The 24,199-nt window shown below is 48.7% G+C and overlaps 12 protein-coding genes across 12 annotated transcripts; 7 read left to right on the forward strand and 5 right to left on the reverse strand.

The window, feature by feature from the left end:
- Window positions 1–32: 32 nt before the first annotated feature.
- Window positions 33–1,709, forward strand: F9C07_2409 (RING finger domain protein). Its single transcript, XM_041290016.2, has 3 exons — window positions 33–699; window positions 886–1,065; window positions 1,172–1,709. The coding sequence occupies exons 1-3, from the start codon at window positions 596–598 to the stop codon at window positions 1,353–1,355; spliced, it is 468 nt and encodes a 155-aa protein (XP_041143196.2). The 5' UTR covers window positions 33–595; the 3' UTR covers window positions 1,356–1,709.
- F9C07_2100293 (uncharacterized protein) lies at window positions 1,596–3,559 on the reverse strand (the record flags this gene model as incomplete). The annotated part of the gene is made up of 4 exons (XM_041290031.1): window positions 1,596–1,964; window positions 2,024–2,315; window positions 2,374–2,797; window positions 2,851–3,559. 4 exons carry the CDS (start codon window positions 3,557–3,559, stop codon window positions 1,596–1,598), a joined length of 1,794 nt encoding a protein of 597 aa, XP_041143197.1.
- A 633-nt stretch (window positions 3,560–4,192) lies between these two features.
- F9C07_2100294 (major facilitator superfamily domain-containing protein) lies at window positions 4,193–6,123 on the reverse strand (the record flags this gene model as incomplete). Its single annotated transcript, XM_071508915.1, has 6 exons — window positions 4,193–4,750; window positions 4,811–5,101; window positions 5,158–5,259; window positions 5,313–5,478; window positions 5,539–5,770; window positions 5,913–6,123. 6 exons carry the CDS (start codon window positions 6,121–6,123, stop codon window positions 4,193–4,195), a joined length of 1,560 nt encoding a protein of 519 aa, XP_071363930.1.
- A 784-nt stretch (window positions 6,124–6,907) lies between these two features.
- F9C07_2405 (uncharacterized protein) lies at window positions 6,908–7,953 on the forward strand (the record flags this gene model as incomplete). Its single annotated transcript, XM_041290017.2, has 4 exons — window positions 6,908–7,105; window positions 7,168–7,342; window positions 7,417–7,635; window positions 7,694–7,953. The coding sequence occupies exons 1-4, from the start codon at window positions 6,932–6,934 to the stop codon at window positions 7,951–7,953; spliced, it is 828 nt and encodes a 275-aa protein (XP_041143199.1). The 5' UTR covers window positions 6,908–6,931.
- A 215-nt stretch (window positions 7,954–8,168) lies between these two features.
- On the forward strand, window positions 8,169–9,383 carry F9C07_2277880 (uncharacterized protein). Its single transcript, XM_041290018.2, has 3 exons — window positions 8,169–8,510; window positions 8,599–8,812; window positions 8,915–9,383. Exons 1-3 carry the CDS (start codon window positions 8,372–8,374, stop codon window positions 9,168–9,170), a joined length of 609 nt encoding a protein of 202 aa, XP_041143200.1. The 5' UTR covers window positions 8,169–8,371; the 3' UTR covers window positions 9,171–9,383.
- Window positions 9,384–12,250, reverse strand: F9C07_2277881 (protein-tyrosine phosphatase-like protein). Its single transcript, XM_071510260.1, has 3 exons — window positions 11,785–12,250; window positions 11,140–11,677; window positions 9,384–11,088 (listed from the first exon to the last, which is right to left on the reverse strand). Exons 1-3 carry the CDS (start codon window positions 11,831–11,833, stop codon window positions 9,846–9,848), a joined length of 1,830 nt encoding a protein of 609 aa, XP_071363931.1. The 5' UTR covers window positions 11,834–12,250; the 3' UTR covers window positions 9,384–9,845.
- Window positions 12,251–14,497: 2,247 nt separating this feature from the next.
- F9C07_2402 (uncharacterized protein) lies at window positions 14,498–15,275 on the forward strand (the record flags this gene model as incomplete). Its single annotated transcript, XM_041290019.1, has 5 exons — window positions 14,498–14,681; window positions 14,744–14,956; window positions 15,008–15,079; window positions 15,135–15,185; window positions 15,238–15,275. The coding sequence occupies 5 exons, from the start codon at window positions 14,498–14,500 to the stop codon at window positions 15,273–15,275; spliced, it is 558 nt and encodes a 185-aa protein (XP_041143202.1).
- An 894-nt stretch (window positions 15,276–16,169) lies between these two features.
- Window positions 16,170–16,572, forward strand: F9C07_2401 (transcription factor Pcc1-domain-containing protein; the record flags this gene model as incomplete). Its single annotated transcript, XM_041290020.2, has 2 exons — window positions 16,170–16,213; window positions 16,278–16,572. The coding sequence occupies 2 exons, from the start codon at window positions 16,170–16,172 to the stop codon at window positions 16,570–16,572; spliced, it is 339 nt and encodes a 112-aa protein (XP_041143203.2).
- A 1,653-nt stretch (window positions 16,573–18,225) lies between these two features.
- Window positions 18,226–19,951, forward strand: F9C07_2055558 (sterol reductase/lamin B receptor; the record flags this gene model as incomplete). Its single annotated transcript, XM_071508582.1, has 5 exons — window positions 18,226–18,844; window positions 18,947–19,061; window positions 19,119–19,271; window positions 19,292–19,614; window positions 19,716–19,951. The coding sequence occupies 5 exons, from the start codon at window positions 18,226–18,228 to the stop codon at window positions 19,949–19,951; spliced, it is 1,446 nt and encodes a 481-aa protein (XP_071363932.1).
- Window positions 19,952–20,376: 425 nt separating this feature from the next.
- On the reverse strand, window positions 20,377–21,360 carry F9C07_2399 (putative methionyl-tRNA formyltransferase; the record flags this gene model as incomplete). Its single annotated transcript, XM_041284874.1, has 1 exon — window positions 20,377–21,360. The coding sequence occupies one exon, from the start codon at window positions 21,358–21,360 to the stop codon at window positions 20,377–20,379; it is 984 nt and encodes a 327-aa protein (XP_041143205.1).
- A 144-nt stretch (window positions 21,361–21,504) lies between these two features.
- F9C07_1288065 (nucleoside-diphosphate-sugar epimerase) lies at window positions 21,505–22,874 on the forward strand. The gene is made up of 4 exons (XM_041290021.2): window positions 21,505–21,702; window positions 21,758–21,897; window positions 21,966–22,156; window positions 22,215–22,874. Exons 1-4 carry the CDS (start codon window positions 21,649–21,651, stop codon window positions 22,841–22,843), a joined length of 1,014 nt encoding a protein of 337 aa, XP_041143206.1. The 5' UTR covers window positions 21,505–21,648; the 3' UTR covers window positions 22,844–22,874.
- A 31-nt stretch (window positions 22,875–22,905) lies between these two features.
- F9C07_2397 (putative lipopolysaccharide biosynthesis protein rffA) lies at window positions 22,906–24,054 on the reverse strand (the record flags this gene model as incomplete). The annotated part of the gene is made up of 1 exon (XM_041284875.1): window positions 22,906–24,054. One exon carries the CDS (start codon window positions 24,052–24,054, stop codon window positions 22,906–22,908), a length of 1,149 nt encoding a protein of 382 aa, XP_041143207.1.
- Window positions 24,055–24,199: the final 145 nt, after the last annotated feature.

The raw sequence follows: 24,199 nt of genomic DNA on the forward strand, positions 1-24,199 counted from the left end.
TGGAATGCAAGCCGAAGTTAGTTGCCTTTTTTTTTCTTCCCACACAGCCCTCTTCGTACCCTCCGTACAATAAAGTATGAAACATATTCTAAATTAACCTTCTTTTTTTGATCTCGGGTTTCCCCTATTTTTGTTTTGCTGTTTTTCTTTCGAGATTCGACCTTGTCTGCTTCTCTCTCTCTCTCTCTTGTTCATTCTGTTGTTATTGTTTTTAGTCTATACGTCGACTGGGTTCACAAAACACAAACAACCCATGCACCTCAGGATCTGCTGACAGGAATGATGGTCTGATAGCTTTTGATTATTTCTCCCTTCCAGCGTCAACCTTTCCCCACAATTTAAACGGGCGTGAAACCCCACCGAAGCGATCGACTACGTACCGACCTACTAGTAATTATATTTATCTACCGACGCACTGCCCACCTACCTATCTGTCTTCTACTTCAAATGCGGCAGTGACCGAACGGAAGGCTGTGGAATTTGAAAAACAAAAAAGACGGTTCTCGCCCATATTTTCTCCCCATCTTTCCAGCGCCAGAAACTCTGTACGTTTGGTTCCCCCGGCGACTACCCGCCTGTGCCAGGGTCATGGAACATGGGGTTGTCGTCGGACAAAACTTCTTTCGATCATAATACCCATATGGCAATTGTTCTTGGGGTGGGACTTGGTGTTGTTTCTCTGATCATCATGTGTTTGCTGTGAGTATTCAGCTAGATTTGATTCTTTCAAGTTCTTGCTTGTTTTTGGTTTACTTTTAGTGTGTGTTTGCATTTTGGTCCTATTTGTTGGTTTTATTACTTGGTTTTGACTATCGGTTTCTGGATTATCCTTATATCGTTTGCATCCGATTAGATATGACCCAAACTCATCGCAGGGATTTCTAGATTTACCATGTTTGTGAACCGTCGTGATCAGCGCCCCTGCTCGAAAAGCAAGAAAAAGGGTTCGAGCGACAAGCTGCGCAAATTGGATGCCGTGTCTCCGGCTCGGACTCTAGAGGAATGGCGCTCCAAATCGAAAGGGCCCCTCTTACCCACCGAGGGAGTCGATGGTCAATTTGTGTGGTAAGTCGCGCTACCAGTTTGTCGTCGCTTGCCGCTTCGGCCGACATTTTCTTGCACCTGGACGCATGGTCAGAGCCAGTCAGCTAACCCACCCGGCCCGTTGCAGCGTTGTTTGCCTTGAATCTGTTCTGCCGTCTCAGGAGATCCGGGAGCTGAAATGCCTGCACGTCTTTCACAAGGAATGTCTGGAGAAATGGTACCTGCAGGACCATTTCAATTGTCCGCTCTGTCACAGAGCCTACTATTTTCAGGAAACGCATCCCAGTAATGACTTTGTATGGATGGTATGATTTGATGTCTGTTGATGCTCGTGCTCTGCTTTGGTTTGTTCTTATTATATGGCGTTTCGGGTTGGTCGACGTGTTCAGGTTGGCTCGGGTTTGATCGGATGGCTGTTGTCTTTTCTTGCTACTTGTTTGCCGCATTGTCTCATTGCCGAGATTGCTATACAATGGCTTCAGGTAGTTGCGACTTCTTCCCAATTACCGATGCTGAGATGTGATACCCTAGCGAATTCGCCCTGAGTCCAATTAATCCCTTGCAAGACCGAAGCCGTCGCTGGAAGACAGGAAATCAGTGTTGAAGTCCCAGTTACTCGGATTATACCAATCCAGGAAGCTGTCCAGGCCAGAGGTCACGTCGTTGAAGACATCTCGCTGGATAGGTTGCGGGTCAATAATCTGGTCGAGAATATGGGACAGTTTCTTCTCGGCTTCCTTGCAGGTCTGGTAGTTACCATATGTTGGACGCGGAACCCACGACAGACATGATAGAAATACACTTAGATTGCGAATGATCTCCGCGCGAGGCAACATGACAGAATGCGGTCCGATTTCTTGGGTTTGGTGAAGAAGTTCAAGGGTCAGGACACTGGCGCTGGGCACTCCGTAGTACAATATCTAAGGCAAGACGTTAACACCCAAGAGAGGATCCTGTGGGGTGGGTGATCAAAGCATACCAGCCAGGAATAGTGTCTGTTCAGGTCCATGGACGCCTCACACTTGGAGACTATCCTGATAACGATTGATAGGGCCTCGCGCGATGTGTGGATCAACGCATCTTGCCCTGTATTTGTGCGTTTCAGCAGAACTCTCTGGAGGAGGAATATAGTGTAGAGGTAATCGAGGTACATATGGAGACTGGGAAAAGACGAAGCGTACGATTCCGCATCCTCGTTCTGTCCATGGGCGTCGTATCGAATGAAAGCTGGGGCTGCTTCCAACGCGGCTCGCGCTTTCTCGATAATTTGGCTGTACTCGATTAGCGGATGATGACTTCGTTGCGCCAAATCCATATAGTGTTCCTTACTTGGACTTCTGGACCAAATCCCAATCTTCACATGTTCCCAATGCTATCTCGAGAGCTTGATCTCTGTAGACAGAGAAGATGAACCGCAGACGTATCATGCTCGTCCTGTAATGTTGCCGTTGGGTGTTCCAACCTTCCATATTCAGGCTTGAAATTGCATTAGCGAGATCGTCACCCCCTGCCACTAGTATATCCTCATGTAAGTCCATTGGGGGTGTCAGCGAGCAGTATCGATAGTTAATAAATGGCGGTCGCCCGACAAAGGTGGCTATCGCTTTATCCGCATAAAAAGCAGAAGCGAAGCATATCTTTCTCCACTGCTGGAGAAAGAATGGGCAATCGTCAGCCTGCGTGTTCTCTTGATGAAAGCCAGCAGCATATACTGTAGCTGACAAGTCGCCTAGTCGGCGCCAAGCTTGATAGCCTAAGCCCACCGTTAGCGTGCGATGCGTCGAGTGGACAAAAAGATAAACATACTTGTGTCGCCAAAATGCTGAGTTTTCAACATGATATCGTTATACTGAGCAAAGCCTAGTAGTTCGTTGATTGAAGATGCCTGGTCGCAGAAGTTGAGACAGATGCTGCTTGCCTCCACAATCTGAGCGCGCAGTCTCTCACGAGCTTCACTGCTAGGCGCTGCCTGAACAAGGTCCGGATCATTGTCCGAGGTAGACATCAACGATATCCCAGAGATAGACAGAACGATCCCAAGAGACTCCCATCGAAGGCTCTTACCGGTGAACGAAGCGCAATAGTCATGGACAGTCATCGAGCGATGTATGGTTAGTGGCCGTGAAGTATTATGAGATATCTGATAGACCAAAGCCTGGAACTGGGCTTCAATATCGCTTCCAATGTCCAGATTGTCAAATGCACTCCTGATAGACTCTACAATAGCGTCAGTGATAACCATCGGAACTACAACGATTGCTTTCTTAGAGTAGAGCTTCCGGACCAAAACATCATAGATCGGAAAGTCATAAATAAGTTTCAACAGCTCTACTCCGGCCCTAAGACGGTCCGAGTCGAGGGCTCTAACAGAAGTGCCTGTCACCGTACTATTGTCCATCTCAAACGGAAGATCACTGCGATGCTCCGTGAGAATGGCCGAGTAGCTAGTCGCCCCTAGATAGCCAGGAAGCTCAGGGGTTGGCTCTAGGTTTGCGCCGAGTCGACTACTTTCCATAGTCAATGATGGGCTCGAGACACTGTAAGCTAGTCAATATTCGCTTGGTGGTTTTCTCAATTTCTGGAATATATCTGGAAACGGGAGCTCGTACTTCGACCTTGGTTGGCTGGTTAGGCCCCTTGACGCTTTGATCGGACTGGTCCGATTCGAGGCCACCCCCTTTGTCATTGGAGCAGGATGGTAGAAGCATTTGGCAGTGATCTTTTTCGTGGTACATCTGCCACAGACTGGTCTTGCATGGTCGCATCGCAGCTTTGCCTTGCGACAAGGTTCGCAAGATTGGAGTGTGCCATTGCGGCGAACTGCGGGGCCTCGAGTCGGTCGCTCCGCCATATCCCACCGAGAACCATCCACGAGACACCAACGTGATTAATTGCGCATTGTCTTCATGCGCCTGTTGTTATTTCGCTGGTTCTCTAATGATAAGGACCCTCAGTGAGTTCGGGTTTGATTCATGTGAAGTCCGAGGTGGTATCCGATAAAGGACGCGACCTAACCTAACTGGAAATAGTTAGACCATTCCTCCACCAGTCATTGCCCTAAAAGCTGTATCACTCTAAACTTATCCCGTCTGAGGACAACCAAAGTTGTATTCATATGCTAATCTAATGACTTTTGTTTATGTTAAAATTAATGACCACTCTTCCTATCCACCTGCAACGCCTCGCCATAGTGGCTAACGTCGTATCCGTTCTCCTCTAAGTATGCCTTGAACCTGGCATCCTCATCCTCCAACTCTCGAGACATATCCGGAATCAAGAACCATGCGATGAGACCTCCGACCACCGTAAAGGCAGAGGCAATCAAAAACACCGCTTGCTGGCCCTTTGCAGTGGTATCAAATGAGTTCTGAATTGGGGTAAACACTTCCGTTCCAATAGACGCACCAGCCTTGCCCACGGCAGCAGCAAATCCGAGAAAGTGACCACGGAGAGGGGTGGGAAAGGACTCGGCAGCACAAAGAAACGTAGATACACCGGGGCCCATTTCGCCCAGGGCCATGAAAATGCCGTACATCACCACGAACAACGGGAACACGCTTTGGATCGGGTGAAGCGCACCGCCAAGGATGAAGCCCCAGATGGCCCAGAGCATGAAACCAAGAGTCATGTTTTGCTTGCGCCCAATTTTGTCCATGAGGTACCCGCCGAGAAGGCATCCGGGGAGATAGAAGCAGTTAATCACTGTCTGGAGGGCCATGCTTTTTAGTTACCAGTTCAATGGCAATGTTCCAGATAGGACACTCACTCCATAACCGATGTTTTGAACAGTTGAGTTGTCCGTCATTAATTGCTGGATAATGGTGGACGAGAAGATTCCGAACGGGTAGGTGACAAAGTCGTAGCAGAACCACGCCAGGGCTACAAAGTCAGCACTTGAACACATGGACAAATGATTTGGTGACCCACAAGTTCCAAGCATCGGCTTCCAATATCTTTTGAGAATAAGCCCGTATGGATACCTAGATTTAATGCTGTGTTTCTGGTACTGAGTGGAATTGATCATGCGAATCCGGAAGAAGCAGATAACAAGGGGAAGCTATTGTGTTTGTGAGAATCTCGTAATAGAAGGATAAACGTATCGAAATCACGTACCACAAATCCAAGGCCAAATGATACACGCCATACCCCAGATCTAGTCTCTTGACCATAACAAGCGAGAACAATAAGCGCTACAATGCCAGCGGAGACAAAGCCCTACCGCCACGTGTCAGTACTTTCCTCATGCTATAAGTACGATTGCCACCTACCAGATCCACGGCAAAATCAGTAGTTGAAGCAACCAAGAAGCCTCGGTTTTTTCGAAGCTTAGTTGTCTCATCTGCTGCCTCCGTTGCACTCGTTGCGCAAACGGGATACTCGCCGCCGGCTCCAAAGCCAGCAACTCCACGGGCAATAATCATCATCCAGAACATTCTAAATTCCTGTAAATAACGACTTCAACATACTATAAAGCACGGAAAAGCGGGCACTTACCCAAGCTCGGACTTCCCGTGCGCAGCAGCTGCCAATGCAATACCCAATACCAAGAACGTGGTGGCTGCTACCACACCCGTTCTTCGTCCCAGGCGATCGATGAGAACGCCAAAGAAGAGCATTCCAAAGATTTCTCCTATGAGGAACGAGTTGGATAGTCGGCCTTTGATGGTTGGGGACATGCCATCTTTGTATCTACCGTATACCAAGAAACTAGTCAGCGGGAGACAATCTTGGCTGCAAAGCTTGTATAGCTTGTATAGAGGGGTACAAACAAGACTGAAAACAAGGGTTCCATATATCCAACTACAAGATCCAAGAGGTAACATCGATCAGTGAATCATTTTTTGATCAGGTATTGGCGGTGTACTTACTGATCTGGGCGTTGTATCCGTCGCTGAAAAGAGCCAGACCCGAGATGAACACATTCAGCACCCCGGAACTTTTGCCTGATTGACCAGCTTCGACATCCTCACTGCTCTCAACTGTGCTCTCCCGTCCTTTCAAGCCTGCCCAGTTGCTCACTGTGACATCGGCATCCTTGATCATGGAAGTATCGACCGGAGAACTTTCTACCGAGGCCATGGTTCGAACTGATTATCGTGGATGTGCAGTGAGACCGTTATCGTGCCGTAAATGCTGGGGGGGAGACGACAACGAAAGGACACACTAAATTCTTTCCCAATCATTTTATCCCACGTCGAACAATCTTCTATATAACATCGACATTGATGGAGAACCCTGCAGATAGACGATCAAAGGATCGGGATGGAAATGCCCTCATATTGGCCAATTAGGGAGGTTAGATACCGCACGGGCATGCGTATCATCGTGACCTTGACAGATAACAATTGAGCTTCCACCGGTCTAGATATGTACCCCTGGAGAAAAGTCCGTCGGAGACTGACATGTAGAAGTACGACAAGAGGGACACGTGCGTCCCTGCCTGGAGAGTGGAGACAGCAGGGTCTCTCGCGATGTCGGGAACTACCGCGACACTAATTTCTAAGCGAAGGGCCGATAACCAACCGACATCCTGTCGTTCGAGGCACATGGACACTCCTCAGTGTTATCACTGGCCAATACCTGTAGTGATACAATGCAACAGTGCCCTTGAGTCCTTGATCCTCAATGATGATCGCTCCATCTGTACGCCATCTCATCTCCCAGCGCTGCAACATTCCCCGCTCTCCGCTCGTAAACTATTATCCTACGATGTGTCACGGTGCCAATTGTAGACCCGGCATTAGTAGACTGCTCGGTAGGAAGTGGTATGCTGCAGGACTTATTTAGTCGGTGGTCCCAAGCGCTTTCAGGGAAATAGTCATGTGCCTCTCCTCTATCTAACGAAAAACAAAGTAATTATCCGCCCAGAGCTTGACCTACTTGCACCATGGAGAACAGCCACTTCCCTTTAACTGAGGATCAAATTCAATCCTATAATGAGAAGGGCTACTTGGTGATCCAGGGCTTCTTCAACGCTCCGGAAACCAAGCTACTTCAGCGGTGGACTCAGGAAGTCCATGACCTGCCCCGCACTCCAGACGCATCATACATGCCATACGAGGTGGGCGATTCCTTGAAGAGAACAACAAAAGTACAAAGCATAGAACTAATGGAGGAGGGTAGGAGGTAAATGCACAAGGCAAACGAGTCCTCTGTCGTACAGAGAACTACGCCAATAGTCATGCTGGCTTTGACAGCTTTCTTCGCGGCCAGCGCATGTTGAGCGTCCTCGAACAGCTGGCTGCGGAGCCAATGCTACTCTTCAAAGAAAAGATCAACTACAAACTCGCAGGAAGTGGTAAGTATCCAGTCTTATGCAGCTCTCAGAGCTCCTTCGACGTCTGAGGCTAATCGGTAACACACCCGACTCAGGTGGCTTTTCTCCTCACATCGATGCCAACGCCTATACCCATGTCAAGAACATCAAGCATTTGACTGTGCTTGCTGCCGTGGACGAGATGACCCCCGAAAACGGTGGTTTGGATGTTGTAGATGGCAGTCATCGTACGGAGATCAAACTGGGAGAAGATCGTTGTATTGACCCTGCTTGGGTCGAAAGCCAAAAGTGGACTTCTTGCACCCTTCAGCCAGGTTAGTGCGGCCAATGGCATCTATAAGGCAAATTGAGACATCTATTAACGCAGGCTAGGTGACATTATGGTGTTCGGGTCCTATCTCGCCCACCGCAGTGGTGCTAATACGAGCTCTAAAGACCGCCGGGCAATCTATGCCACTTACAACTGCAAGGCCGAAGGTGATCTCCACGATTCGTATTATGAAGACCGGAGGAAGCTCTGGCCCGCTACCCACATGCGCAAGAAAGGAGAAACCTACGAAGAGGGACGACTTCGGTATGGGTATGGCTCTCCAATGCTGACTATTGAAGGCCAACCACAACCGGTAGCGTAGACTATTATTAAACTTCGTACTTGGGGAGTGCAAATCAGTTGGAGTATTATTAGTGTAAATAATCTTGAATTTATAAGGCCAGGGGACAAACTAGGGAGGACAACAGACTAGATGCTATCTTTGAGCAATGCTAATAGAGTCGTGGACTTCATACCCTGATCTCTATCCTCCCACCACGAGTGGTGAGATAATAATGTTAACCATTCCTAAACGAAACCAGTAAAGCCTTAGAAAAGAAACTCCAGCACGAGTAGTGCCCATTTCGCACGGAATAAGCCAATGCCACATGTGGGGTTAACTTTGTCATTCCATACTATTTAAAGCTATCACCCCCCTCTTCCTCACGGTTCTCCCAACCCTTTCTCCAACTTTACCCTCAATTTCTCAAAACAGATATCTCCTTCTCAAACTCCTCAAAATGGCCGCCCAATCACCCAAAGAAAGAGCAGAATACCTAGTCAGTTCACTCGAACAACACGGCCAAGGCGACTACATAGGCGAATCAATCAGTCAACTAGAACACTGTCTCCAGGCAGCCCACAATGCACAGAAATCCGGTCCGTAGACCACCAACATACCAATCAACCCACCAACCAGCCCATCAATCAATCAATTAATCCCCCAACTAACATATCACAACACCAGGCGCAAGAAACGAGCTCATAATCGCCGCTCTCCTCCACGACATTGGCCAAATCATTCCCCTCGAATCAAACAAAGAAGTCCGAATGAACCTCAAGAACAGCGCCGAGAACGTCGGTCGCGTAGGCCATGAGAGAATCGGATCGGAGTATCTGCGTTCTCTAGGATTTAACCCGAGTGTGTGTCAACTCGTTGAGAGTCATGTTGCGGCAAAGAGGTATTCTAGCTCTTTTTTTTTTTTCCTACTCTAGACCTGGTCCCGGGTTATTGTTAGGGCTTCTTTTGTATTATGTGTTGGGAACTAATTTTCAATGGGCAGGTATCTCACGGCGGTTAATCACTCGTATTATGATTCTCTGTCATCGGCTTCTAAGAAATCGCTTGAGTTTCAGGGGGGTCCGTTTAAGGGAGCAGATCTGGCTGCTTTTGAGCAGGATCCGCTACGTGATGAGATGGTCGCACTGCGGCTTTGGGATGATGCTGCTAAGGTTCCGGGTATTGAGGACTCTACGCCCCGTGCACGGGAATATTTGAATTTAATAGCGGCGCATTTGGAAGCACAGGAGGTAGCGTAGCGCTCTGTCTGTGTGAGAACAATTACAACCCCAGTCGAACGTCATGCACTGCATCGTTTATCCCGTACTGGCTTCTATGGCCCGTCTTATAGTTTTTAAGCTGGAAGAACGAGTATGCTTTGGAACCCGAGGTAGTAAGCAGTGCCCCAATTCGGAGTACGGGCCGTATTAGGGCCTACTCATGTATACTAAGACTTTTATACTACTACTTCTCCATGGTTGGAATCGTCATCAACTGAATTTGTCATGCCGACGTAGATCGTATACGTACAGAGACACACAATGCAATCAGAGAATATACTGCTCTGCACGCTTGCGAAAGAACAATGCAAGTGTATAGGCACTGGTGCTAGCCACAAGATTCCACATCAATACCAACTTCTAAATCCTCCAACATCAGAATACCCCGGGACGCCGAAACACACATACCCAGACCCGTCGATTTTAAACCAGAAAACCAAAAGACACCCACAAGCCGATGATCATTAGAGACCTGAAACGCATGAACAAGTGAAGAAGAATAACGCATATGCGAATGGGTAGTAGGAGGCACATGCACTATGCACTATTACAGTCCAGCAGAAGCAACACACTGGATCCAAAATAAGATGAGTCAAATAAAATGTAACATAAGAAGGATATCTTGAAGGAAGAGAAAAAAGACTGCAGTGTTACTTATTTCACACGAGTCGGGCTGCCGGCACTGCCGATTCGGCCACTAGCCTTGCGGACGCCTCTGGTCTCGCTCCGGCTGTCCGTCACACGCCGAGGGCTGGTGCGGACCTTGGCAACGGAGACGCCAGTCTTAGAGCTTACTGGGGTCTTCGGTGCGGCATATGCAGCGTCGCCCCAGTTTTCTCTATCCTCATGAATGCCATCATTCAAGGTGTAGCTAGTGGTCAATGTTGCCGAGTAGCTAACAGACCGCTGGCTTGGAGATGCCATTGGTGATTTCGATGAACGCTTCGCAAGCATGCGAAGTTGAATCTCCTCTTCACTTTCACTGTTATCGCTGCTAAGCCGCTGGCTTCTGTGCGCTGAGTGTTCTCTAGCTCTCGTATCCTTGTCAACTACAATGCTGCCAGATGTTGTCCGGGCGTAGGGGTGATGGCGGGAGTCTTTCCTATGGGATTTCCTAGGCTGGCCAGGTGTTGGGGCCGGAAGGTTCTCGTCGTGCTGCGCTCCGGCAGCCTCGTTGTGATCTATTTCACCCAGTGCGGCGCGCTTCGAATGACTGTTATTGGGAGGCGTAGCGACAGGGCCGTTGTTCGCACGTTGCTTGGCGGATGGACGGCCGGGTGTGACCGGAGCTGTCTGCATTTGGGCCAACTTCTCCTTCATGCTGTCCTCAAACCACCACTCACGGAATGCGCCTTGGTTCAAATGCAGCCAATGCTGTTGGGGGCCGACCACCATGCCGGGCCGCATGAACCTCATGAACGCAATAATCTCATTGGCAGTAAATCCATATCGGTAGATAAGATATGCACCAATTAGACAGCCTGTCCGGCCAAGGCCAGCTTTGCAGTGCACCGCAATTCCCTTCTTCTTGGTGATCATATCATGGGCCATTTTGATAAATCGTCGGACTAATGGTAGAGGAGGACAGGTGCCATCTTCAAAGATCATGTCGATGTGAGTAATGCCCAAGGCCGTGAAGTATGATGGCGAGTATAATTCAGAATTCAATCGCACAACTAGTCCAATGTCTCGTGACGCGAAATGGGCCAACACATTTTTGAAAGGAAGAGGTAATTTGGATGCTTGGACTTGGGAGATTGTGGAAGGCAATGCGGCATATTCGGGGGTATTAGGAGGGATCGGGGCAATCGGTTCGTGCTGTGGCGAAGCAAAAGCCAAGAACTGAGGTGTTATCCAGTTGAAGTCACCCATGTCGACACGTTCATATTTCTCATACCTAGTGCCCTTGTCAATAAAGTGTTTTATAATGTGATCAAGCAAAACGTACTCTTCAAGACTGAACTCCCTCAAGCCACAGAGTGACTGCTCCTTTGCTTTCCATACTCCATAAACCACATCTTGAATCGTCAAAGTGAAATCTGCCTGACTGTACCCGGCATCTCGAAACGGCATATAAGGAGGGTCAGCCTGCGCAATTGGAGCGAGGGCCAAATGAGGCGGCCATGATTGGATGAGGACCATGTAGCAAGCAACAAGACATGCGGCATTGGCACGACTCCGAGCGTCAGGCTTCGAGTAGAACACCACTGGGCGATCACTGTTGGCAGGGTCGCCCAGAATCTCATGGAAATGGACCGCAAACCGGTACAGATGACCTATGTGGAGTGGACCGAAGTCTGCATGGAAAGAGTTGTAAAGCAAGGTATCATCGACCGTGAAATACACGGGGCTTCGCCTCTTCCTACTGGGGGTGTTCGGCTGGGCTCTCGCAGAGCGCTTGCTTGGAGACTTAGGTTGCTCGGAAGGATAAGGGAATGGAGTTCTCGCATCCGGTGCGTCGTCATAAGAAGCCAAATAAAGACGATCTGGTTTGCCAGGCAGTTAGCATGCGGCTTGTGATATGCAGCATTGGATGTTTTGATCATTGCAAGAAGTCGTTCCAAATGTGATGGACACAGGCGATTGCACTTACCTTGGATATACTCAATAATCTGGCCGTAATCACCCATGTTTCCAGCCATTTTCAATGCAACAATGCGTCACCAAAACAAATCTCTAACAGCAATATGAACACTAAACAATCGATAGGGGGGTGAGCAGTAAGTCGGGCGTCTCTAAGATAGAAATGTCCTGCAATTGCAAGATAATCGTGGCCTGGTCAACAGAGTCGATAAATCAAAACAAGTGATCCAAGCTAAACAATCATGATCCGAACCGTTGCCACTCGGGATAGACAAGAATAGTGATAAACCACGGGGGCGCGGATAGAGTAAGGATACAGGCAATGCGGCCTGAGTAGGATCAGGGGATCGAGGCGACCTATAAAGGAGCTCTTGAGGAGGGGGGCAGAGAGGAGGGGAAGGATGGAGCTGAAGAGGAGTAAAAAAGGTGGTTGAACTGCCGCACGAGAGAAGACCTCGAGGCCGATGAGACCGTTTAAGGAAATGCGATGCACGCTTAGTGGCCGCTGTTATGTTGTGATTCCCTCAAAGCAGTTTAGTGCCGCCTGTTGACACGACAACGGTTGTTGCCTCAGGCGAACGCCACAACTGTCAAAACAATACCTTATGTAAGCCACCAGCCAGTCCCCCACTCAGACAAACAATGCAAAAGTCAGCCACCACTCAAGCCCCATGTTCCTTTTCGTTTGTTGTGTGTGTGTACCTCCACAAGCCCTCGAAACCACCCATGTTCTGTGTACGCCTCTGCATTCAGCCTTATTTTCCCCGAGCATAGTGACCGGTGCTTCCTAGTTTTCATCTGTCGTCTTTATGGTTACATTTTTATAGGCGGGTTGAAAATTCATATCAACAAGTAGGGGTGGGAAACCCATTATAAGTTATAACTAACCCTCTCGAACCATGGCGGAGCGTTTTTACTCAAGCAACAGAACAGCACTGTCAGGGCGATAGCGAACGAGGAATAACTCTCAGACTAAGACCCTTTTCGGTTCGCCGGACATTATCGAGGAACTTGCAAATTTCCTCTTTATCTGAGTTAATATCGCAAGAGAGGGTACTCACCTTCAGGCTAGCCATTGGAAATGCCCTGCTATCCTGCGCATCCCATGTTATGAGAGAGGTTATATCCAGTATTACTAAATTACTCGTACCCCTTTAAGTGTTTTGCGAGATAGACCGGACTATATAGCGCCTCTGGTTCTTGGATATTCAGTTCACCATGTATATATCCTCACAGTATATACGTCAATGTGGAGCAGACGTCGCTCGAAAATGTGGCAATAGCAAGTTGACTGTCATGGTACTACATTTAAACTTTCGATAGTGCGAACAAATCCATGGTTTGACCGAGGGAATACTTTCAGGAGAATATCCTCCGTACTGTCTCCCTCGTGTCTATCAAGTACTCCCACGAGGTTAGAATACTTAAACATAGTGGGTCCTCCCAGAAGAAGAAGGTAATCTGCGGGCAATGACCGAAATTCGAGTCTCACACGAGCGATGATCAGTGGAGGGTGAAAAGGACGCAATTTGGTAACCACTGCGCACGATGTTTAGAATTTGCCGTTCCATTAAGACTACTGATCGGCAGGGGCGGGGGATTGCCAATTTGCTGTACGTTAGAAGTAACGTTATCCCGTACCCTATATAGACAGACCATTCATAACCGAGTGTGGTTCACTGCGTGACTGTAAATCCCATATCAACATAAGCAGAGTATTTATGAAATTTGAACTTCTGCCCATAATTCTCCGACAAGCCACAAGAAAAACAATGGTATGTTCATGGCCTGGCAGGACGCCAACTCTTGGGCCGTGGCGACGGCAAAGAAACGACGATCTTCCAGCTAAGGCGCGACTATCAACGGTTAAGGTTTGAGTTATTAGGCTTGGGCGACGTTTAATTGGATCCGGGGTATGTGCTCGTTTTTCTACGAACTGCCGGCTACTGACGGGTGCTCATGCGCAACAGTCAGGCCTCTGTAGGTTGATCAGGGCTGAGATGGGGTGGTTGGAAGATGGGACTTGCTATCTTTTGGGAATGGGCTTTGCTCGCAGTCCACTCCAGTTAATAACAGGTTACAGACGCAAAATTAATACTGAGGGCCGTGGTGTATAGTCCATGGATGTCGGACTATTGAAGTTATTATCGTCGAGCAAAAGATTTGTGGACTCAGTACCGGGCACATCGCAGTCAACCCCATCATGGCCTCAATCTTGTGCCTCGGGGTCTATCCTTAGTGCTGTCTAGTATTTCTCGCAGCGGAGAAAAGGACGGCTTTTACACCAATTGGACGCCTTCCCCGTCATCAAACCTTACTTGCGTTAAGCCTGGACCTCAGTTCCACGTTCGTATGCGTAGCTATTGGCGCTGTTGCCAATGGGGACCCAATCAGCTTTCATAAGGAAATGCAGTAAAAAGGTCCAAAGCAAGACTGTTCACGTCGATCGTCATTTGATTCAACTTCATGGAACAGACTAATGGATTTTGCTAGTCGCCATTTGAAGTGCCTGTGCAACAAGCCCCTGATCCATGGGGTGAACAGACAGTATAAAATCATGATTGAGCACCCTACTTCAGGGCTTTCTCTTTGCCCATCAGACAAGCTCACTCAACCCAGTCATTCCTTTCCAAAGCCTGCTCTTCAGCGTCCACTCTTTCATCACGTCAAACACACAAGTCATTCTCTATTTTTTATCACAATACCAATTCTAACTCGCCAAAATGAAGTTCACCGGACTTATTGCCTCTCTTGCTGCTGTCAGCGCTGCCTCCGCCGCTGCTATCCCTACCGCTGCTCTGCAGCCCACCTTGACCCAACTTAGTGGTGTTCTTGGAAACATTGACGGTGCCCTGGGTAATGTCCTCAGCGGTGCGGACGTTACTGACCTCGTTCAGGTTCAAACTGGTGTGTTTTGAAACTCATGGTCATGTTTTGCCTTGCATAGAAGCTAACTCGAGTGTTCCCAGCTCTTAAGCAGATCCAGGGCGAGCTGAGCAAGCTGACTGGAACCGTCTCTCAGCGCAGCGTTGTTGGCAATGAGCTCAACACCGTTGGGACTGTTACTGCGCCTGTGACTTCCACCGTTGGCGGTGCCGTTAAGCCTGTGGTTGACACTGCCAACTCAGCTGTTGGCTCCGTTGAGGGTCTTGTTGACGGCACCCTTCCCGACACCACCAAGGGTACGTACTGCTTTCAATCCTGGAAATTACAGTGACTAATGTGGATAATAGCCGTTGGTGTCAAGCGTCAGGTTGGGCAGCTCACTGGTGTTGCGACGAACCTGGTCAGCCAGGTTACGGACGGTAAGTTACTGGTCTTGTTCAGGCTACAAAAGCGCATTAGCTGAGTAATTCTTAGGCACCCTCGACGCTGCTGGTGTCGAGCACATCCTCGGCCTTGTCCAGGGGAGTAAGTTCACCAATATCAAGCATTCGTTGAAGCTCTACTGATTACGTCCTAGATGACCTCTCTCTGGTCAGCGCCATTCTTGGTCTGTAAAGAGAATGACCTAGGAATTTATGCTTCCTCTCACAACTGTCATGGAACCTATCTGCAGTACGGTTAACGTAAAGCTCCTGTCGGGGAAACCCACGAGAGACGGCAATGTGAGGGTATAAACCTGGCTGAACGGCGGCATGGACACCAAGGACTGAGAGGAGATTTTGTACATACAGTATATTGAAGGCTTTAGTCCATAATTCATAATATCATATATTGAATCCATTGCCTCCATGAAGACACAGATTAACCATAACGTACGATATCTTTCGAAGACGGAAGAATCTTCAGTTCGGCTTTCAACACTGGCTAGCGAACAGATTGACTTTGACGCCCTTTCAGTATTTGCACGCGAAACATGGCCACCCTGATGTCTAATAACCTCCGGTAATAATATTATAGAACTTCTGATGAGGCCTCTTCTAGGCATAAGGTTATCAAGCTTGAATTATTGCAACAATGGCGTAGCCAACCAAACTAGAGGTTATGATGCGGGGCCCGAATTGGCACTAAATATATATTTTTGCTATCCCTGGCAGTAGTTGTTTGTTAAACATCCATGCCATAGGCTATTGACAGCGTTGGATAAAGATTGAACACAAAACTTGTCGGGCTCAACTATCACTCTTAGACTGGTATGTTTAATAGAATAGACTTGTTCATTACAAGCCTGCTTAGGAATATGTGAATTTATCCAATGTCACAGTTTGACCGAATCGAGATTAGAGATGCTGACTCATCCCAGGTCCAACACCCCACTTTTGCTTCAATTGAATTCACATCCATTTCTTTGCTTCGACGCAGGCTAACGGTGGTCTGCTGTTTTCAACCTGCATTTTACTTGTTTGTTCTTTTCATTCCTACATTGAATCTAAGTAGAAGCCATCCGACACCATGGCCTCCACTCAATCAACGAAAACTGAATTTCCCTATACCTTGTAAGTCCACGCCCAATACCCCTCCATTTAGACACAAGAGGGTCTAATATACCACGCACAACAGAACAATCTCCCTCCCCCTCCCCTCGAACCGCCTTGCAACATCCGCTCTTCATGCCATTGAAGTCGACACCGAACTCTCCCCCTTCGTCCGACGCGACATGGCGGTAACCGCTCCGAAGGGAATTCAAGCGGATACCGAAGAGGCAAAGACTGTACTCGAAACTACATACTGTGCAACCACCAACCGGATGCTGCGAGTGGCTGTCAATGGGTTTATGGAGAGTCTTGGGGTCGTACTTGGGGTAATGGAGGAGCTGGATGTGGATGTATTAGAAGCGGAGGGAGTTGAGCAATGAGCCCAAGTCACGAGGGGTAACATATACGTCCCGCTGGGTTGGAAACGGATACAATCTGTGCAACTCCTCATGATTATGGCGTCTGCCTTGTCAGACAACAAAGACCACCGGAATCGCCCTCGGTTAGACGCTGCGTACTCTCCACGAGAGTATGAGTCTGTGGGTACTCACTAATGTCATACAATGGGGAAAATAGTGTCCATGGGAGGAGGCATGGCGTCTGGGGTGGATGGGGAATAGTGGTTCGATATTCCGGCCAACCTGGAAGGTCCAGTGAGCAGGTTCTCAGAGGATACTCCGCCGTTTTTACCGTGCATGTTACTGCCATGGTCCTACTTAAAGACGCAGAAGTGGGGATCCTCTGTCGCACATATTATCTACGGAGTGCGCCACTTATTCTATATGTGTGTATGCATGTCTCCAAGTATGTACATACGTACCTTGTTTTCGGGTTGGTTGAATAGCCTTGGGATGTGTGAGCCTATGTCGCTGTGATGCTCGGGATACTAGCCTCCAGCTATTTAAGCTCCCGGCCCAATGTGAACTTCTCCTTTTGTCTCCTTTTCTTTTTCTTTGAAAATTTGTTATAGACCAAGATAAAAACAACCGGAGATTCGATAGATGAACGACTCCGGCGGCACATTTATCGCCACCGGTAAGCGGAGTGAGAAAGACCAACCCTATGAAAAGTCACTGGATAACGGGAGCCATGACCCGTGGAAATGATAACAGAGAGTAGGGGACATAGCAAAACAGCAGCTGCAAAGCTGTTCGTCTATTATAATCTAGCTTTATTGGTAGTAGACGTTCTAGACTATCTAATAAGCCTCGCACTCCATAAGAATTCTTCTTATAGTTTACGTGGATCTCTTTTTTGGAGCACAGCCACCGGAACATATCTGATCCTGCTCTTCGCACAGACGTAAAAGGATACACCGCCGCCTGAACGCTCATGTAGGAACACATAGACCACATTCTCGGGGAAGTATAGTGATAATCCACTTGACTCCTTGCTTCATTACTTACCTTAGTTTCCCATCCTGTTTAAGTGGCGGAAGTTCATGGTGTAAAAGTATACGCGACGGTCTTTGCCACGTACTCGGAAAGATGACTGAAGTTGAAGTTCGATTGCTACTTCAGTAAGGAAGCTTATCATTGTTGAGTTTGCTACTTAAGATGGAGAAGTATCATGTTTCGAGACTATGCTGACTATCACTTGCAAGCAAAGTTCCGTAATCTAGGAATTCGAAGGATCTATACACCTCTCTGCACTATATCTGTATTCTGTAGTGCCGATGTGGCGAGCTGAAGAGGCGTATCGGTAAATAGTTCTCTCGTGAATTTATAGATGATTGACCAACCATTGCTCACCACATGTATGCAGGTCCCTTGCATCTATCTAAGCGATACTTTATTGGGTACTGGCGTCTTTAGGTGGGAGGATCGACGAGTAAGATTTAATCAACAGCATGACTGATCGACGTGCCGTATACAGGTCAGATTGATAGATTGTCAATGCGGCCCAACACAGCACCTGTTTCCACGAGATATATACCTATTTCTTCCTCGCCTGTTATCGGCTTTCCTAGCGTAACTTGACCTGCTTTGTTCTTTAAGTTGATCGGTTCTAAATTTCCCCTTCTTTTTCTCAACATGCTCCAGAATCGAGCATCATCCGCTACTAGGGTCAGCAGCAAACCACATCTCTATTTGCAAGCCGATGGAAAGCAGCAGAAATCGGGAAACAGTTTTTGGGGCCGTCGCAATCATGTTTCTGCTTTTTCTGGCCTCCTCAGTTTGTTATTTGTAATTGCTACCTCCCTTTTCGTGCTATTTCTTTGCGTCTGCCTCGAGCATTTCGACGGCTCTTTACGGCAGGGCTTGTATGAGTTACTGGTTCATTCATCCCCGACAACCCTTCTTCGGCGCTATGAACCTGAAATATCCTATGGCCATGTGGTGGCGTATACGACCTGGATAGTCTTTCAGGCGCTGTTGTACTCCCTTCTCCCAGGGAAGACCGTCTATGGACCGCCAACACCGGGAGGCAATACGCTGCCCTACCGCGTGAACGGACTGTTGTCGTGGGGTATCACAGTTGGTGCAGTCTTCCTGGCCGCTTGTATAGGAGGTGCTGAGGTAGTTGCAAGCTTAGCCCAAAATTGGGCAGCCGTGTTAGCGGCAGCGAACGTCTATGGATTGGCAGTGCCTGCTCTGGCTGTGGCGAAGGGTCATATATGGCCCACCTTTAAGAACGATCGGAGATTTAGCGGTGCGTACATACTTTTCCCATAGGAATGTTTAAACTTTATAGCCTTCTATATGATGTTTCGAGACAGGGGGTTGAAGGGGAGTGTTCGACTAATGGATTCAGGCTCTGTTTTTCACGATTATATGGTTGGAGTCGAACTGAATCCCCGACTGGGTCAGCACTGGGATCTGAAGATGTTCCAAGTCGGCCGCCTAGGAATGAACTCATGGGTGGTGATGTAGGAATGCTCCCTTTGCGATTGTATAATGTCGAAAATGTGGACTCACCCAAACAGCGACCTATCTTTCATGGCTCAACAATACCTCCGTTACGGCTCAATCTCTAACTCAATCCTTATTGTGGTCATTCTCCATGCTATCTACGTCGTTGACTTTTTCATCAACGAAGATTGGCAAGTTCTTCTGATTCCGCGCACTGATCGTACAGAGTTCTAACCCTCCCGTTCAGGTACCTTGCAACCATAGATATTGCCCATGACCACTTCGGTTTCACCCTAGCCTGGGGCACTGCCGTTTGGTTACCCATGGTCTACACCGTGCAAGCCCAGTATTTGGCCTTGCATCCAGTCGACCTCTCTTCATTGGCATTCAGCGCAATCCTTATAACAGGTCTCGTGAGCTACGTGCTGTTTCGTCTCGCCAACCACCAGAAACACCTTTTCCGACAAACGCGGGGCAATTGTCAGATTGCCGGCAGCAAGCCTCGCACTATCAGGGCTCAATATACTACAGCGAAGGGGAAAGTCCACGAGACATCTTTGCTGTGTTCTGGTATGTAGAGTTTTGATTCCCGGACATTGTCTATTTGACTTTCTGCACGCCGTGTATAAAAGCTGCTCAGTGTATCGAAGCAAAAACTAACTGGGCGGTAGGGTGCTGGGGGATTGTGCGCCATCCCAACTACGTTGGTGACATTGTTTTCTCTTTCTGCACGTGTGTGTGTTGTGGCTGGTCCCATGTCCTACCATATATGTATTTCATTTATATGACTATCCTGCTGATCCATCGATGCTATCGTGATGAGAAGCGGTGCTTGGCTAAGTATGGATCGAAGTGGGAGGAGTATCAACGGGTGGTGCGGTGGAGGATGATACCCGGTTTATTCTAAGCTTTGTGCATTGTAAAGTGCATTCGGAGCAGGGTTCAGGCTATGGAAAACATGAGGTCTATTCTAGTAATATAGGCTGAATGGAAGCGGACTATATACTATTATTTTAACTGGACTCCACCGAACTGTTGCTCTGCCGCACTTACGAGCCCAGTGTGAAAAGGTTGGGTGGGAGACAGCATTCACCCATTTACCTCCTATCTGTACGGAGTATGTGGGTGAGAAAGTTAGGACCAAGTGTCTTCCATCGTCATAAAGAACCGTAGTGGGCATCGTTATGCCTGGGAGGCCCCAGAGTCCCTTGTCGAAGATCTACGCGATATGTTCCGCAGAGGAGGAGGAGAAGCTTATGGGGCTGTGTCCGGCTGGAACCGAGATCTAGAGTAGACTCTTGTGCGAACTGACTGGACATCTACTTCGTGTCATTAAGTTCTGCCCCTCGTTGTATGGACTACGCCACATGGCATGGCCTTATTGGGCAGTATGCAAGGAAGTGGGTATGAGGAGCCGAAGACCTTCGTAAAAGTCTCCTGGTCCAACAATCGTCCCTCCAACTCAGCGTGGACAATCCGCAGAACCCCTCCATCGCAAGCAATTGCTCGCAACTGACCTCCTTCCTGCAGCAGACTAGGCCGAGCGGAAGAGGTAGGGCTATCGTCTAGCACCAACGTGCGCCAAATCGTGATTCGTCCCCTCGCCGTGTCCATGAACGCCCCCGGATACGGATGGGTCACAGCTCGCACAAGATTATGAATCTGTCGTGCTCCCATCGTGCCCCAATCAATCAACCCGTCCTGTGGTTTGCGTCCCCCAAAGTAGGACCCGGATCTGAGATCCATCTTTCTCGCTACCACCGTGCCCCTCACTATCTCGGGGAGGGTTTGGCAGAGCACCAACTCGGCCGCGACTAAGACCTTGGAAAACACATCCGAGGCCGTATCATTGGGCAGGATAGGCACTGCCATTTGCCCCACAATAGCGCCTGCATCAGGCTTCCGGACCATTTCGTGGAGGGTGGCGCCCGTCTGGGTTTCACCGTGCAGGAGGGCCCAGTTGACGGGGGCTCGTCCACGGTAGTGAGGTAGCAAAGAGCCATGCATATTGTAGCATCCACGACGCGCCGTCTCCAGCACCGGCACGCTAAGTATCTTGCGGTAGTAGAACGAGAAGATCAGATCGGGGTTCAGCGATCGCAGACGCGTAAGCATTTCTTCTGTATTCGGACTGTCGGGCGTCACCACGGGGATTCCATGGAGGCTTGCGAGGTTCGAGACACTATCGAACCAGATGTTTTCGTCGTCATCATCTGAATGGGTGACCACCAGCTTGACCTCGATGTTTTGTGCAAGGAGAACGGAGAGACACCTCACGCCTACGTTGTGGTATCCGAAAACGACCGCAGAGACCATTGCCAGCTTGATTGTATTAGACTTCGGGCAGTTGGAGAGACACAGTGAAGAATAGATGAATATCGCTGTGGTTGCTGCAGGGAATGGTGCTGTGGCCAGCTGAGGCAGGCTATTATACGATTTACCCTTTCCTCGGCCCTAAAAGTCGGGATTCTGGCCAAGCTGGGTGGAGCTTAAGGTTTCGCCGTATCATTGATTTATACCGAACTTCGCGAGATATCCCAACCTAGCACTCGTTTCTTTGCGGTGAACGGTAGCAGAGCATTTTGGGTCAAGAATTGACTAAAAATGTCTGGCCAGGGTGTACCAGAAAATAAACATTCCAAGATCCTGGTTGCTGGAGTATGTATAGCAGGGGGGAAAATACTGAGATTATTGAATATACTGATGTTAGTAGGCTGCGGGGTTCTTAGGGTCACATCTTGTAGACCTTCTGCTAGAGAAAGGCCATGAGGTGATTGGTCTGGACAACTTCCAAACGGGCTTTCCCAACAACCTGAAACACTTAATTTCGAATGCCAAATTCACCCTCGTCCGGTATGGGAACCACACAGCAGTGGAGACCTGAGTGGTAAAGGCTTAGGATACTGACTCGCTTTGAACAGCCATGATGTGCGAGCTCCTTTACCAGAGCTACCTATCGTGGATCAGATATATCACCTCGCCTGTCCAGCTAGTCCCATCCAGTACCAGAAAGACCATATTGGCACCCTAGATACCTGCTACCGCGGCACAAAAAGTCTGCTAGAATTCGCAACACAACGCAAGATCCGAATTCTATTCACAAGCACATCTGGTTCGTAGCATCCCCTATCGGCAAAGAACAACTACTGATTGGGCCGCCTGGTCATCAGAGGTCTACGGAGATCCCAAGGTCTGTCCCCAACCGGAGACATACTGGGGGAATGTGAATCCCTTTGGTCCCCGGTCTTGCTATGATGAAGGCAAACGAGTCGGGGAGGCTCTAATGTATGGATATCGGGAACAGCATGGAACTGACATTCGGATTGCCCGTATTTTCAACACGTACGGACCGCGGATGGCTGCCTCGGATGGAAGGGTCGTTTCTTCATTCATTGCGAGCGCGTTATCGGGACAACCCATCCAAGTTACGGGCGACGGATCGGCGACCCGTTCATTCCAGTATGTTAGTGATTGCGCGAACGGCCTCTATAGGTTGATGAATAGCAATTACGCAAAAGGACCGGTGAACATAGGGAACGATAATGAGAATACCATACTACAGTTAGCGGAGATGGTTGCGGAGCTAGTAGCCAGTACTACTAGTCAGCAACCCAAGGTCAGTATCAAATTCCTTCCATCACCGGTAGATGATCCTACCACTCGACGACCGGACAATTCTCTAGCACTGAGAGAACTTGGGTGGAAACCAATTGTGTCCCTTGAGCAGGGCCTAAGACACACCATTCGGTGGCATATTGAGGAAATGAGTCGTGGTGGCCACCGTGTAGCGCGGCTGTAATACTACGCTCGTGGGGTTGTGGAGGAAAATATTACAAAGAGCATCCTCAATTCGCTATGTCTCTATATACGAGTCAAACGTCTCATGAAATACCACTTTATTGTTTCAACCACCTTGCGTGCTTGCTCCATAGTCATCGTATAGAAGATCGGAAGACGAACCAGCCTCTCGCTCTCGCGAGTTGCGAGGTCCTGTCGATCAAGAACGTGCCGACCTTGGGCGCCGGGGACCGTCGAGTGTAGAGGACTATAATGGGCGAGAACCGTTATCCCTGCATCTTTCATGGCGGTAATGAATTCTCTGCGCTGCGCTCCATCCTTCACTCTTATAAAGAAGATATGTGCATTGTGCTGGCAGTAAGATGGTACAGAGGGTAGAACAATTGGTACATCATCGCCTAGCTTAGATAATTCCCTGTAGTAGAAATTCCAGATCTCCAAACGTTGGCTTTGTATGCAATCGGACGCTTCAAGCTGGCCCCAAAGGTAGGCGGCCTGTATCTCGCTGAGGGTATAGCTCGCCCCAGCCTGTTGCCAGGTATAGTGGGCGACTTCCCCACGCAGGAACTTTTGGCGGTTGGTGCCTTTATCTTTGATAATTTCCGCTTGCTCGACAAGGCCAGGGTCGTTGATCAGAATCGCGCCACCTTGCCCGCCTGCTGTCACGTTCTTGCTCTCGTGGAAGCTGAAGCACCCGATGTGGCCAATTGTGCCCAACGCACGACCTTTATAGGTTGAGAACAAACCCTGCGCGGCGTCTTCCACAATATAGATCCCTCGCTCGGTGGCTATATGCAAAAGAGCATCCATATCGCAAGCGACACCAGCATAGTGAACCGGGACGATCACACGGGTCTTGTCAGTGATGGCATCTTGGAGCTTTTCCATGTCCATGTTCATGGTCTCGGGCGCAATATCCACAAACACCAACGAGGCCCCGCGAAGTAGGAATGCATTGGCGGTAGAAACATAGGTGTAGCTGGGGACAATGACTTCATCTCCATGCTGAATGTTCAGGACCAATGCTGCCAAATCGAGGGCAGCAGTCCCAGATGGAGTAAGGAATACTTTGGCGGCGGGCAATTTCCTTTCCAGCCAATTTTGACATAAGACGGTGTATTCTCCATCGCCACTTAGGGTGCCTTTCCGCACCGCTTGCTCAACATATTGCAGCTCTGAGCCCGCTACTGTAGGAACGCTGAACGGTATCATGATGTTGAAAGATTTGGAACAGATTGTATGGCGAAGTTCTTCTACAGAAAGCCCCTCAATTGTCAACGAGTGTAGTGTCCTGAACGTGCGCTGGTAAGCTTGGCAGTATGGTCCGGTAATTTATCACTTTATCAAAGTACGAGTT

The sequence above is a fragment of the Aspergillus flavus genome, chromosome 2 (genome assembly GCF_009017415.1).
Source record: "Aspergillus flavus chromosome 2, complete sequence".
Taxonomy (NCBI): Eukaryota; Fungi; Ascomycota; class Eurotiomycetes; order Eurotiales; family Aspergillaceae; genus Aspergillus; species Aspergillus flavus.

Excerpts from the sequence above, each read along its gene's own strand:
- F9C07_1288065 (XM_041290021.2), top strand. The coding sequence starts at position 21,649 with ATGTCTGGCCAGGGTGTACCAGAAAATAAACATTCCAAGATCCTGGTT. Across the intron at positions 21,703-21,757 it reads CCAAGATCCTGGTTGCTGGA|GCTGCGGGGTTCTTAGGGTC; the intron begins GTATGTATAGCA and ends TGATGTTAGTAG. Across the intron at positions 22,157-22,214 it reads TCTATTCACAAGCACATCTG|AGGTCTACGGAGATCCCAAG; the intron begins GTTCGTAGCATC and ends CCTGGTCATCAG.
- F9C07_2409 (XM_041290016.2), top strand. The coding sequence starts at position 596 with ATGGGGTTGTCGTCGGACAAAACTTCTTTCGATCATAATACCCATATG. Across the intron at positions 700-885 it reads CTGATCATCATGTGTTTGCT|ATTTACCATGTTTGTGAACC; the intron begins GTGAGTATTCAG and ends AGGGATTTCTAG. Across the intron at positions 1,066-1,171 it reads GTCGATGGTCAATTTGTGTG|CGTTGTTTGCCTTGAATCTG; the intron begins GTAAGTCGCGCT and ends GGCCCGTTGCAG.
- F9C07_2277880 (XM_041290018.2), top strand. The coding sequence starts at position 8,372 with ATGGCCGCCCAATCACCCAAAGAAAGAGCAGAATACCTAGTCAGTTCA. Across the intron at positions 8,511-8,598 it reads CCACAATGCACAGAAATCCG|GCGCAAGAAACGAGCTCATA; the intron begins GTCCGTAGACCA and ends TCACAACACCAG. Across the intron at positions 8,813-8,914 it reads AGTCATGTTGCGGCAAAGAG|GTATCTCACGGCGGTTAATC; the intron begins GTATTCTAGCTC and ends TTCAATGGGCAG.
- F9C07_2277881 (XM_071510260.1), bottom strand. The coding sequence starts at position 11,833 with ATGGCTGGAAACATGGGTGATTACGGCCAGATTATTGAGTATATCCAA. Across the intron at positions 11,678-11,784 it reads GATTATTGAGTATATCCAAG|ATCGTCTTTATTTGGCTTCT; the intron begins GTAAGTGCAATC and ends CTGGCAAACCAG. Across the intron at positions 11,089-11,139 it reads AGGGAGTTCAGTCTTGAAGA|GTATGAGAAATATGAACGTG; the intron begins GTACGTTTTGCT and ends CAAGGGCACTAG.